Genomic DNA, 14,428 nt, shown 5'->3' with positions numbered 1-14,428 from the left:
GGTCTTCAGGACCGTGATCATGCCTAGAGTTCAGGTGGTTTGTGGAGCAGAGCCTCAGGCTGACGCTAAGCAAGCCTGCTCCCTGTGGCCTGGCCTCTTGGCCCAGTCATTTTGCTTCTCCAAGTCTCTGTTTTTCCACCAAGTAGATGGGCTAATAGTGCCCAGGCTACCAGATCCTGCTAAAGGATGTTGTTGTTGAGATACAGGCCCCTTGCTGTGCCCTCAGAAGGGCATGAGGAGGACTCAGAATCCTGTCTCAGCTACGCACCTGCTTGGGCCTTGGGGTGGGGTGTGGGGGGCTCGGTCACAGGGTCCTCACTCTTCCACCAGGAACCCGAGCCTATAATACTAGCACCTGCCCTGGAGGGTCCATGGGAGACTGGGGTCTGGCCCAAAGTGGCAGCACAGTGCTTGCTGGAGTCATGGCCTGGGTGTGGGAGGCTCCAATTCTGTCTCCATTTCCCTCCTAACTCATGATGTGACCTTAAACAAGTGACTTCATTTCTACCTTTTCCCATTTCCTCTTCTATCAAATAGGGATAATCATATGCGATAAAGTGCTCAGAGAGATAATTGCGATGTTAAATCAAGCCATTATTATTCCTTGCTGGCTTTTTAAATGAAAATGCTCGCTGCTCCTCAGAGCCCTCTGACTATAAGGTAGAAATATTGAGAGGGGAGAAGAGGGCAAGCAGTCCCTTCCCTTTGAAGGAACTCTGGGCCCTTGATGAAGAAAGATCTATGGTGCGCTGGCCTTTGTTGGGACCATCCAGGGGCCTGAATGGAGCCACGACGGGGAGGTGACATGCAACCCACTGACAGATGAGAAGACGGGGGCTTGGAGAAGGGGACGATTCCTCTCTGATTTCCCCAAGAATATCAGCTTCAAAACTATTAGAATAATTAGATTTATAAAATGGCTATAAAATAATGAAAGCAGGGGTCAGCAAGCTTTGTCTGTTAAAGACCAGACAGTTACACTTATGGGCAGTCTGGCATCTGTTTCAATGCTCAGCTGTGCTTTTGTCACAAGACACGCTGTAAACAAAGGGGATGGTGTATGAATCAGGGTTCTCCAGAGAAATGGAAATGGTGGGATGTATACATATAGTGAAAAATTTATTAGGACTGGATCATGTGATTATGGAGGCTGATGAGTCCAAAATGTCCTTTTCCCTTAGGGGAGAGTCACCTTCCTCCCCCGCCAGCCCCTGCTTTCCTGGCTGGGCTGTCACACTGTGCCTGGAGGTGGTGGCTGAGGAAATGCTTCCTAAACTAGCAAGTGCAGAGGTTTCCCTTTGGGAGACCCTTACGAGGCTCCTTCACCATAGACTACGCAAGCTCCCTACCTCAGCCCCCTCCCCGGGGTCTGTGCGCTGACTCACTGCCCCTCATTCAGCAGACTCACTTCCGCATCTCACACAGAGGTGAACAGCCAAGTTCCTTTTCTCCTGCCTCCTCCCAAGTCAGGAATGAGCCGGCAGGGCTGTCTCTGATGTATGGCTTCCAAGCTAATCCTCACAGCAAAGGCGAAAAGGCTCCCCGGGGGGGACTCAACTGACGTTGCTCAATAATTTGTTTATCCTACACAAGGAAGGAAGCAGGATTGTTTAGGAAAACCTCAGGGCTGATGTGTTGCTGTTAGACACCAGAGAGATCCATTCGGAGACCTAACTCTCCCCCTTACAAGCCAAGGAAACTTGGGCAGGGAACTTCTCTCCCAGCCTCAGTCTTGTCCCACATACAGTGGGTATGCAAGCGTTGAGTGTTGTGAGGGTGAGAATAACGCGTGTAAAGTGGTAACACATGGCCTGGCACTGAGGATCGATGTGACCATGCACTCTTAACCCATCAGTACATAGTAGGGTCTCTACACGTGGCAGTTAATTCACTCAACACCTCTTTTTTGTTTGTTTCTCCAATGTTCGAGGTCCTATGTTATTACCCCTTTTTGCCTTTTTCTTTTCCATCTGCTGTAGCCCGAGTGAAGTTGGAATGGATCCTTCATTCTCCCCCTGTTTCCTCCTCTACCCCCATCCGCTCTTTCTGTGTCTTCCCCTCGACAGCCTTGCCTCTCTCTCCTCTGCTCCTGTGTCTCTAGTCACTTCCCCCTCTCTCCCTCCCTGTTTTCTGTCTTTGACTGGTTTTCACTTCCTCCCTGTCCCCTCCTTCCCTTTCTTCACTCCCTTGGTCTCATTTCCCTTCTTCCTCTCTCCCCTTTCCTACCTGCCTCTCTCTTCCTCCAGCCTGCCCCCACCTCTCCCCATAGTTTCATTAACATCTGCTGAATTTGTTTAGCAGGTATTGATTTTAGACATCCTGTGGACCCGTGAGGTTTCTCTGGGGGCACAGAAGTGTGAGTCAGAAAAATTCAAACTGGGTTTCTGAGAGATCCAGGGTTGCCTGTTATTCATTCTACACATGTGTGCTCTTCTTGTTCCTGTTCTAGCTCTGCATTCGGCACAGGGGACATCATCCGTTCATTCATTCATTTAACAGTCTAACTTCCTTAGTTTTCCCATCACATTAGAATGAAATGCAAGCTGCACGTTGGCCTGCAAGGGCTGACACCATGCGGCCTCTGCCCACGTCTCCTGTCTCCTCCCTTATGCTGTTCCTTGTCATCCTCACACACGGCCTCTCTCACCTCAGGGCCTTTGCACTTATAGAGTCTGCCCTGGCAGGGAACTCAGAAGGAGGCAGTTGTGTGATACACGGAGAGCTGTGAGCAGTCAAAGGAGAAGCCTAACCTAGACAGACTTCCTGAAGGAGGTAACTAAGTTTGAGTTTTAAGAACAATGGGAGGCAGGCAGGTCAGAGGGAGACAGGAGTGTGGAGGTGGTGATAAAGGTGCTCCATGTGCAAAAGTTTGGGGGACAGGGCACAGAGGGCATTTCTCATAGAGCTGCAGGTGATGTGGTCAGGCCCAGGTCAGATGGCGCGCACACCCAGCCTGCCTGCGTGTCCTTGCTGGGGTTGCTTGCTTAGATGTGATCTCTCTGTGCCCCTACTTCCTCACTGTAGAATGGGGAGAATATCAGTTCCAGCCTTAGGGGGCTATTAAGAGCACCCCTTATACTGAGACACATACAGGACTCAGCAGAGGGCCCAGCACGTGGTAAGCCGGGTCAATGGTGGCTCTCCTTGCCAGGAAAGCCCTGGACAGCCTGGCTAAGGGGCAGGTCCTCTCAAAGGTGATGGAGAAGCCAAATGCAGGGCAGGGTGCAGTCAGACTGGATTCAGAATTGTCCTCTGGTTGCCTGTGGCGGGTTCTCGGGGGACAAGATTAGAGGCCGTTCTGGAAGCAGGAGGAAGGAGCTGGAGGCTGGGGTGCCTTGAAGGAGCTGGGGCTATACCTGGTGGTTAGGAAGGTGGGCTCTGGAGCCAGACTGACTGGGTGCAAATTCCAGCTTTTCTGCTAACTAGCTGTAGAGTCTTTGCAGGTGTCTTAACTCAGTTTTCTCGTCTGTGAAGTGGGCATGACAATAGTACCCACCGCACACATTTGCTGTGAGCATAAATGAGTTCATTCATGAAAGTTACTCAGAATATGAGTGCTCACTAACCATCAGATCGGCTAGAATGATCCTTGCTGAACATAAAGGAAATGGATGAAAGGAAGGGATGCTGTCACTGTATTTGCGTGGGACAGTGAGATCTCAAATCCAGCTTCCTGCTGTAGCCACCGAGAAGGGAGCTTCCAGCCAGGAGTAAGAGGGCGTTGCTGCTGCCCATCCCCAGTGGATGAGCAAGACCTTGCTAATCTTGTACCAGGCCAGCCCAGCCATCGCTGATAGGAGGAAAACATGAGCTGCTGCTTTATATCTGCACATAAACAGCACAGCTCACTGACCTGGAACCCAAATCCGCTCAGCAGTTGATAGAGCGTGAGAAAAACTCAAGGAAGGAGAGCGGCGTGGGATGGACACAGGCCTGCCTACGTGAGGTTTTTTCTCTGAGCTTCTGGACCTAGGAGAACAGAAATAGCCCAGCCTCCAGAGAGGCAGATGAGCCTGAGTTCTCACCTTTGATCGCTGTGTGGCCTCAGGAGATTTGCCAAGCCTCTCTGAGCACCAACTTTCTCATCTACAAAGTAGGGATAAGCATGCCCACCTCTTACAACTGGCAGGTGGGTTGGGAATAATATACAAGAAAAAGCCTTGTGCATAGGGCCTTCTGGACCTCGTGGAGGTTTCAGCTGTTAATAAATCAAAGTGGTTCTAGAAACTGTAGTCATTACAAGCACACATGTGGTAAGTCAAAGGGAATGGGCCTGCTCCCCACTTTCACCACTCACTGGAGAGCACGGGGAACTCACAGAACCGGAAGTGTCCTTCTCACTGGGCATGGATAGATGAGACAACGGACATAGGGGCTGAGTCAAGGCCTGAAGCACATCGATGGTGGCTGGGCTCCTCATCAGGCATGCTTTAGAGGGAAACCTCCTGTGTGCTCTGAGACCAGTTCTGGGCTATGGCATGGAGCCCTGGAGCCACAGGTGGAATCTCATAACTCCCCCTCCTCACCTGAGCAAACAGGGCATTGTGCAGGAGGATCTGGGGGATGGAGCAGGGAGGGAGGACAGCTGTCTCAGAGCAGCGACAGAGGCAGCAGATTACAGGGACCAGGCTGGAGAGTGTGTTGCAGCCCTGCCTATTTCCAGCTCTGTGCTCCTACTTGGCAGCTTTGCATCTTGGTATTTGGTTTATAAGGAGTTAACTATGAAAGGAACAACTTTCAATAGACTCTTTGCGAAGCATTAATTCATCTGCTTAGGATTTATTGAGGGCCTACTATCTGCTGGTTAGAGTTATGTGTGCTGGGTTATAGTGGGGAACATGCCAGTTAAGGTCTGTGCCTGCGGGGAGCTAATATTCTAGGGGAGAAATGTAATAAACAATGACAAGCATCGAACAGTAGGATAGTCTGAGATGGTGAGTGTTCCGATGAAAACAAAAGCACAAGAATGCAAGAGAAACCAGGAAGCCATGTTAAACCCTGGGGTCAGCAAACATCTCCCAGGTGATGTGACACTGTATTCATTTAGTTACAAGGAGTAAGCCAGTAAAAAATCTGAGGCCACAGTACCACAGATGGAGAAAAAGGGAATTAAAGGCCCTGAGGTAGGTGCAAACCTGGCATGTGTGGGGAACACAGAAAAAGTGTTTCAGAGATGAAAACAAGTCACAGCTCCTGCCTTCGTGGAACCAAAGTTTAAAGACTCACATAGGTAGTTACCAAGTAGTGGAATAGTTTAAAGGAGGAGGCACAAATCTCTGGAAAAATACAAAGGGGAACATCCCTTCCACCTAAGAGATCAGAGGAAGCTGCCTGGAGGAGATGACATCTACTCTAGGACCAAAATGACAGATAACAGGAGAGGACAGGAGGGGTTTCTAGGAGGAGGATTTTCTAGGAGGATTCTCTGGCCCTAGCATGTGCAAGGGGCCACAGGTGGGACAGGCACTGCTCCATTCATTAGGGGATTTACAAGTAGCTAATGTGGTCAGAATGCAGAGTTGAAGAACTGGCTATAGGGTTAGAATTGAGGGTGTCTCTGACATTTATTACTTCCCTGGTGGCTCAGATGGTAAAGCGTCTGCCTACAATGCAGGAGACCCGGGTTCAATCCCTGGGTTGGGAAGATCTCCTGGAGAAGGAAATGGCAATCCACTCCAGTATTCTTGCCTGGAAAATCCCATGGACGGAGGAGACTGGTAGGCTACAGTCCTTGGGGTCACAAAGAGTCGGACACGACTAAGCGACTTCACTTTTCTGACATTTAGGAGAAGGGCCCAGCCTGACCCAATCCAATGGTTCTGATCCTGGAATTGATATACCAAGAAGGGCATTTCAAGGTCAGCAGGAGGGACCAGCATGGAGATCGGTGAAGGTGCAGCCATGGCTGGGGCAAGGAGGAGTGCTGGCGTGGGAAATGTCCATAGCAGAAAGGACTGGGCTGGGGCCAGCCTGGGGAACGGGGGAGACGGGCAGGGGGTAGAAGCTTCAGAGAATGCAGAAAAACAGATAGCCACGTCTTCTGGCTTGGTGAATGATCAGAATGGGTTTCGATTCTTGTCCACTTCCTAGCTGTGTAAGCAATCACTTATCCTCTCTGAGCCTCCACTTTCCTATCTGTCTAACAGTACAACCCACATTAAGAACTATTGTGCAGGTTGAATGTGAGCATGTAGGAAAGCTCCTAGTACACTGCTGGCACTCAGCGTGTTAGTTCCCTTCCTTGACCACTGGCCTTGGGCACCCACTGTTCCCCCATAGGCCTGTTTTCTTGGCTGTAGAATGGGAACAAGAATGGCTTCCTTGCAGTGCAGTGCTGCCAGCAAGAGTTGGCTTTGCAGGCTAAGGACACAACCCACAGAGTAGGCGATCACAGATTTCATTTCCTCTTTCTCCCTCTCCAGCAGGAAGAGCCAAGACAGAATGGTGTGGAAAGGGCTGGTACTGGCTGCTTGCCTGCTCGCACTCCCCTCTGTCTCAGCGGACTGCCGGGCCCAGTGCTCCTTGTGTGCTGTGAAGACCCAGGATGGACCCCAACCCATCAACCCCCTGGTGAGTTTCAGGCAAGGCTCCTCAATGCCAGAGTCCATGGAAGGGACAGTCCGTGTGTGGAGCCCAGAGAGAGAAGGTAGCAGGCCTGGGGAGCTGTGAGCCTGTTTTGTAGACTCATCCCAGACTGTGCAGAATACGTCCTACACTGTGGTCAGTCTGGGCAGCTATGGACAGCTGTTTTCTAGACTCCTGTTCCCTCCCCAGACCTTACCTCCAGAGGCTCACTCAGATCTGGGAGCAAAGCTCAGGTTTCCAGGGAGCCTGTTGCCTGATAACAAGGAATGTCGTTCATGAGGTGGTGTTGACTTTGGGTGTTGGCAGCCCAAGATGAACTTTTCCGGGCTTCTCACAACTAGGTGGATGGGCATTCCCAAATCTAGTCATTCTCCTGGAAGGAGCTCTTTACACCACTGCTTGGCTGGCCTTGCTGGCTTTAGTTTGAATCAAGCTCCTCCCTGTGCCTCTCCCATAACAACAGATAGCTGTAATAAAGGTTCAAGGCTCTGGTGGACAGGACATGGGCTTTGGTTCTGCCAATTTCTAGTTCCATGACCCTGGAACCCCCTCTCTGAGCCTTAGTTTCCTTGCATGCAAAATGGGAGTGATTCCATGAGCTGATGATGCAAAGTATTAACTCTAGCCACTCTTCACTGAGATGCACGCAGCGCATCATGTATTGGTTTGATCTCAGAAGTGCCCAGTGCTTAAGTATGATGACTCATGGCATTAGAACGTGAGTTCAAGTTCCAGTACTGTCTAGTATTGTCATTGTGGTCACTGTTATTAACAATATCATCATCATCATGTTTGAGTCCTCCCTACTTTTTTGAAGTAGATACTGTCATCCCAGGTTTAATGAACCCTTAAACAACTCCTTATATGTGTTCTTTCCACCATTCTGCATTGCTTCTATTCCACTGTATAAAATGTTTGCAGCATCCTTTATACCCAGGGAAGGTTGGGGGAACCAAGTAGTCCCTCTGGAGTCAGAAGCAGAAGATTATGGATGAGCCCAGCAGAGCAGTATGGGAAGATCTTCCTTCCAATTTTCACAGTGTCATCTGTAGCCCTGGGCCCTTGGAAAAGCTGTTTCATCTCTCCTCATCCTCCACATGGGTATAAAGTCACTTACCTTTAGGCAGTATTGGGAGGATGAAAGTGGGTGGCCCGGGACTTAGCAATGGTTTTTTAATTTTCTCAGACACTAGACAGGGGACTCTCTGGAGCAGGAGCTTGTGGCTTGACAGTTTGATGGAGGTGGCGTTACCACTGTGGTCTTCTGGGGTCTCTTGCAGGTTTGCTCCCTGGAATGCCAGGCTGCCCTGCAGCCTGCTCAGGAGTGGGAGAGGTGCCAGGGCCTTCTGTCTTTCCTCACTCCCTTCACTGTTGGGCTCAATGGCAAGGAAGACTTGGAAAGCAAGGCAGTTTTGGAAGAGTCCAGCAGTGAGCCGGCCAAGCACATCAGGCCCTACTTGAAGGAACTAGAAAAAAACAGATTCCTTCTCAGCACTCCAGCAGAGGAGAATGCTCTAAGCAGCAACCTGGCAGAGAAGCTCAGGGGTCTCTCTGGCAGGCTGGGGGAGGGTGCAGAGTCTGAGTTGAATGGAGATGCTCAGCTGAACGATGGTGCCCTGGAGGCTGGAGCGCGGGATTCCGATGAGGAGGAACCCAAGGAGCAGGTCAAACGCTATGGGGGCTTTTTGCGCAAATACCCCAAGAGGAGCTCAGAGGTGACTGGGAAGGGAGCTGAGGAAGGGGAGGGGGATGAGGTGGGCCATGAGGACCTGTACAAGCGCTACGGGGGATTCTTACGGCGCATCCGTCCCAAGCTCAAGTGGGACAACCAGAAGCGCTATGGTGGCTTCCTCCGGCGCCAGTTCAAGGTGGTCACTCGGTCTCAGGAAGACCCCAGTGCCTATTACGAAGAGCTTTTTGATGAGTAAACACCTCCCCATCATGGAGTTGAGTCAGGAGCTTCCCATAATGCCCTGGAGATTGGAGTGAACTCATTCATCCGCCCCTGTGGTCCCCATCCCCATGCTCAGTTCAGCATTGTCTACAAGACTTCCAAACCTAGTCTGCCTCTCTTCTGCCCAGATGCCGTGTTTGTCCAGGTCAGTGAGAAGGGAGGAGGGAGGTTTCCCTCTCCAGTAGATTAGTGCTTGCCTTCACCCTACATCTCTAAAACTACCAGCAGCAGCAGCTTTGCTATCAATTCACTTTATATGACTCCCCCGTCCCAGGAATCCAGACTGACCCCTTGATCCCTCTGGATCTATGATCAAGTATTCTGATCAATGCCCCTCAGAAGAAAAATGAACATTCCCCCCCCCCATGCAGATATATATATATATACACACATATATATATAGCATAAAACATATAAAAGGTAGAAATTTAAGACAAAATAGATATATAAAAATCCTAACAGTTTATTCTCAAACCTCAAAAGCTCTCCCTACTATAGAGACCATGCTTTAGGCAAAAAGCTCAAACACTGCTTTTTATCGGAGCAGGAATTCCTACACTACCGAGTTCGGTCTCCCAGTGGGTTAAACCTTCAGTGTACTCTGAGTTTGTGCTGTTCAGAAACACACCTTTTGAAGAACCTGGTTCCTGGACTCCAGTCCATGTTGATACCCTGGACAGCACCCAACTTCTCACAGGAGAGGACGGGAGTGAAAAATCTCTTTCCAAAATGGTTAATGAGAGCCACTCGCCTTCTGAATGCTGAAACAATCAAGCAGGAGTGAGGCAAACTGATTTGTTCTGTGCAACAGATTCAAACTGTGGACTGGTTCCCTCAGCCCTCATTAAACTAATTAAACTGATCGGTATCACACTCCAACCCCAGGATGAACTGACGCTGAGTCAAGTTGATGAGGTTAAGCACAACCATGTTCTTGAGCAGCTGAATCCGCCGCCAAGAGTCCAAGCCATCTGGCCAAGCATATGCATTGGGCCTTGGGTAAGGGAATCCAGAAGCAACAGCTAGAAAGGGGGAAAAGTCCTCTTTAGCTCTCATGGCTATTCTTTCCTCTTAATGTCTCAAAATGTAACTAGAAAGAGGAATGAAATGATTAAGTGCTTGAGGCCAAATGAGTTCCTTGATTCAAATAACCCAGAAGCAGAGGAAGTGACCTTAACCTAAGTCCTCTCCTCTCCTCTCCTCTCTCTCTCCCTGTCTCCCTGTCTCTGTCTGTCTCTCAAACCTCTCTCTCTCTCTCTTCACTGTACCCAGGCAATATGGTTTGGTTTGTGGATCCAGGAGGCTGGTCTAGATAGGGAGGAAATGAACTTGAGTTTGGTTATTTTGTATAAGATGCTACTGAGCACACTTGTTCATGCACAACCCTCCGGCCTCTCTCATGATGTTCTGAAATGTATAGATTGTTACAGAATTATTTCGTGTGCTTTTCAACATCCCATTTTTTTCAATTTACTTGGAATTTCCTTAGTTCTTAACAGGCTTGTGTTATTTCCAACTCCTTCAGTACAATAAATAAAAAAAAGATGCTGATAACTTGGGCTCTGTGTGTATATATGTGTGTGTGTGGTTGTGGGGGGGGTTACCTTAGTCCCCAAGAATGATAAGACCCTTTTCAGAAAAGAGTGCTGGGGAAAGGGGGGGAAATTATATATATATATATATATATATATACATATATATATATATATATACACATATACACATACACACATATATTCAAGTTTAAGAACTAAATGTAGGATAACAGAAAGAGCACAAACTTCAGACTACCCTAGTCCTAATTTTAAAATCTGTTTGACCTTAGGTAAGTCATGTGACCTCTCTGAGCCTTTGTCCCTTCCTCTGTAGAATAAAGATGAACAATGCCAATTTTGTAAGGTGGCTGTGAGGGTCAGATGTGATCAAATATGCAAAGCTCCTAGAACATAGTAGGCACTCAGTAAATGATGGTTTCTTTCTTATATTGCCTTAAGGAATAGTGGCAAAGCTCAGACTTATGGCAACACAGTGGGGAGAGAAAAGAGGGGTGCTGTCTCCTGTGCTGCATGACCAGGCAGGAGGGGAAATGTATCTAGCCAAGAGGGGGTATCCTAGGGATGAAGACTACTCTAGGAAATGCGGGCACAGTGTCCTTTACTAAAATGGTATCTTTCATTAAACAGCATAGATGAGATGTCTTTAATTAAGACTAGAAGATTCAGTGGCTACCGACCTATGGGTTCTGCTTGGATACTGCTTTTCTGAGTAAATCCAAAGAAAATGCAGAGTCAGGGAGATCTCATTCATTTCTTCAATTATTCAACAAAGTAGCAACTGAAGGCATTTTGCCAGGTGCTAGAGGTACAAGAAAACAAGATGGATAAGGTCTCAGCTCCTATGGAATGTTTTTTTCCCATTTACTTTTATTAGTTGGAGGCTAATTATTTTACAATATCTTATGGAATTTATAGCCCAGGGGGGAGACAGAAATAAACAAGTAGGCAAGTATTAGTATAAAGCTAAAATTAAAAATAAATTTAAATAAAATTTAAAACATTGATAATTGCTGTGAAGGAGACAACTGGGACTTGGTGATAATGGAAAACTGTGGTAGGAGAAGAATCTCCCTAAGGTATACAGGAAATCCTGCTCAAGGAATATTCCATTCTTGATATTCATAGGATTAACAAGTTGGAAAGAACATAAGGTTGAGATTATCTCCTCCAACCACCTACCCTCTGCCCAAATTGACAGGCTAAGAAATTTTGATCTGCTTGAACACTTACTTAGATTTCACAACATATAATTAATAATTCCATACTGGAAATTTCCATCTTTATGTTGGGTTAAAATTTAGATTTCTGTTATTTTTACCCATTGGGTCCTGATCCTGCTGTCTGCTGGCCTAGGAGATTCTCTAAGGGAGACTTTTCTGTTACATGCAAACAAATGATGCCTGAAAAATGGAAGTGTTAGTCGCTCAGTGGTGTCCAACTCTTTGGGATCCCATGGACTATAGCCCACCAGGCTTCTCTATCCATGAAATTCTCCAGACAAGAATACTGGAGTGGATTACCATTTCCTTCTTCAGGGGATCTTCCCAACACAGGGACAGAACCCGAGTCTCCTGCAAGCAGATTCTTGACTGTCTAAGCAACCAGGGAAGCCATTCAGACTTTTCTGTTACTTGCAAGCAAATGGTGCCTAACCATCTCAAATAGATTATAAAAGCAAAGAAAAAAAGGGTACTTTGTTGACGCACACAAAAGAAAGAGCCAGGATATTTAGCTTTAGGTAGAGCTTGATCCAAGTGTTCAATAACGACACTAGCACCTCTCTATCACTAGGCTCTTTTCTCCTCTGTCTTGGACTCAGTTCTAAGACTGAACATGCCTCTAAGATGGGTGACAGCAGCTCCAGGCTATCCAGGCAAGGTTCAAATCTAGCACGCTGTTTTCACAGAAAATCACAACCAAAGTTTCATTGCACCCATAGGCTGTGAATGGGTCAAATGTCCAATTCTGAGCTAATGCCAATCATTATGGACATGATGCCTTGATTGGTCAGAACTGAATCACATGATCACCATCAAAGACAGAGCTGCATTCAACCCAATTCAAAGCAGCTGAACAAGGAGGGAGAAAGGGGTGGTTCTTCAGAGAAAAACTGGAGCATGATTCCCAGTAGGACAGTGAATGAATGCCAGCCCACCAAATAGGATGGTCATCACCCAAATGAGTGAGGGTGACTGGGTGGGGACTACGGTAAACTGAAGAGTGCATGCCACGGGAACATGGGCCTGGAGTAGTCAGATTTTATTTTTAGGACTAGAAATATGGGTTGTGGGTTTTTTCAATGTAGTCAAGTAACATTTTTTAAAGGTACTGAGCAGAGCAAGCAATAATATGTTCATTACTCTCACTATTTTGCGATATTTTTTAAAAAATGAGAACACTCCTTTTTTTGGTTTTAAGATTTTCTTCATATGCTATGGATTCTAGAACACTATTGTTCTGAACTCCCTTTTTTGGATGGATTTCTTTTGGTCAAGGAGGGTTGCCCAAATAAGGTGAAAAGAGTGTGGCTAGGAAGGGGTCACAGAGACCTGGGCTCAGATCCCTTTTCACTCTGGGAAAGCCACTGTGCTTCACTGAGCCTCAGTTTCCAATCCGTCAAATGGGGAGAGAAATCCTGACTTCTCTGGACAGAGGTGAGGGGTTAGTAACAGCTGACTCACCTGATGCCCCAGGGTATGTGACACTGGTTGCTGCCTCCTCTTGAGGGGCAGTGACTCTGATTATGGTATTTCAGATGTCACCTGAGCAAGGCACACACCTATTGAAAGGACAAAATTCTCCTGGTGGTAAGAAAAGAATATTAAAAAAAAATTTTTTTTTTTAAATCAAGCTATACTTGCTGTAAAGTGTCCTTAATCTTAAGTGTGTGACTCAACGGATTCTTACATATGTACACTCTCGTGTGACCACCACTCAGATCGCAATGTAGAACATTTCTAACATCCCTGGGGGGTGATCTTTTTTCATGAGCTATTTGCGGCAGTGGAGAGCAAGCCAGAGGAAGAATTGGAATAAAGACATCACAGGCCTTGTGGAGTTCTGGTTCTTTGTCCACATCACCAAGGTCACACTGGGCAGTGATCACAGAGCAGGCATGGGTTAAGGGATGCCAACATCCCAGTGGCCTTAAAAGAGTGTATTCCTAATAAGCTTGGCGTTTCCACGACAACGCCATACACCAACGCCAGGGAGGAGAGTCTTGTCATAATGATCATGACAATCCTAATGATCCTGCGTGTTTGGATCGCCCCTCCCCCACTCAACTCCAGATCTTTCACACTAAGAGCCCAGCCAATGGGCCTTGTCTGTTAATTAAAGGCCCCAAAGCTGAAGACAACAAAATCCCCATGACAGTGTCAGAAACAATGGTGCCCTAATAGATGTCATTTTGGCATTTCTGATTCATGTGCTGAGTCCCTGTCGCCTCCCATTATAGAAGCAAGAGATTTATAAGAAAGACTTATAATTACTCTTCTAATATGTAAATTTACATGAGTTTCACTTCTATGCTGTTTGTCTTATCTCTGTTTAACTTAAGCCAAACCCCATTATTCTTTTTCTCCAGGGCTCCCCTCATCCTTAATCACCTTTGAGTTTTGCCATCTGAAAATGCCCTCCTGTCTCACTTTTAACCCCCATTGCACCAGCATAACTCCTGAGCAACCTGCCATGGTGCTGAGGGAGACAGGAGCAGTTTCCTGTTCCAGGTGAGATACACGTTGCGATTAGACCTGCAGAAGAAGCACTGGGCTGAGAGTCTGGGGACCTGGGGTCTGAGAGTGGTCCCAGCCTTGCTAACTTGCTGTGGGAGGTGGGTTTTGAATCCTGCAGGATACAGGTTTCTCATCTGTAAAACCACGTGGATGATTTCATAAGGACTTCTGCCTTTTTGAGAACTGACATGTAATACCTGCTCTGCTTCAGGCACTGACTGAGCAATTGATGAACAAAGCAAAGGACCCTCAACTTCCTTGTCTGAAAATGAGGGTAATGAGTCCTACCCTGGCAGGTAGCGCAGAGGATGCATGAGAAGACTCAGGGACTGTGGCCCACAGTTGTTGGGTAATTAGTACTAATGCCCTTCCCATTCAAATTCATCCCAGAACCTGATGAATGTTTATTGAGCACCTGTGGTATACCCTGCCCTGGGGTAGTGGAGTCCATACTTCATGAGGCTAACTTTCTCCTGGGGAAACCAATTGCCTATAAACGAAGGAATGGGTCAATATCTCTGGTGGGCACGAGGGCTGTGCGGGAAAATAAAAGGGTAGGAAGACGCCAGTGATGACTCAGAGGGGTCACAGAGGCTTGT

General features: G+C 47.5%; 1 protein-coding gene and 1 non-coding gene across 12 annotated transcripts in view; both read left to right on the top strand.

Annotated features, from left to right (window-relative positions):
* The window catches only part of PDYN (prodynorphin), a 111,486-nt gene extending 101,393 nt beyond the window's left edge, over positions 1 to 10,093 (top strand). For 5 of the 11 annotated variants that reach the window (XM_070472325.1, XM_070472324.1, XM_020906322.2 and 2 more), the window contains 2 exons: positions 6,423 to 6,570; positions 7,866 to 10,093. In XM_070472325.1, the coding sequence (XP_070328426.1) occupies positions 6,423 to 6,570; positions 7,866 to 8,513 (796 nt within the window). In that variant the 3' untranslated portion in view covers positions 8,514 to 10,093. Of the gene's footprint in view, positions 1 to 2,669; positions 2,773 to 2,828; positions 5,894 to 6,422; positions 6,571 to 7,865 lie in introns of those variants that run through there. The other 6 variants (XM_070472326.1, XM_020906321.2, XM_070472329.1 and 3 more) reach the window with 4 other exon arrangements.
* On the top strand, positions 5,573 to 5,644 carry TRNAC-ACA (transfer RNA cysteine (anticodon ACA)). The gene has a single exon. It is a non-coding gene; the product is annotated as a tRNA-Cys (tRNA).
* Positions 10,094 to 14,428: the final 4,335 nt, after the last annotated feature.

Source organism: Odocoileus virginianus, chromosome 9 (genome assembly GCF_023699985.2).
Source record: "Odocoileus virginianus isolate 20LAN1187 ecotype Illinois chromosome 9, Ovbor_1.2, whole genome shotgun sequence".
In the NCBI taxonomy this organism is placed as follows: domain Eukaryota; kingdom Metazoa; phylum Chordata; class Mammalia; order Artiodactyla; family Cervidae; genus Odocoileus; species Odocoileus virginianus.
The sequence above is the reverse complement of the archived record's forward strand: the minus strand, read 5'-3'. Positions and strand labels throughout refer to the sequence as shown.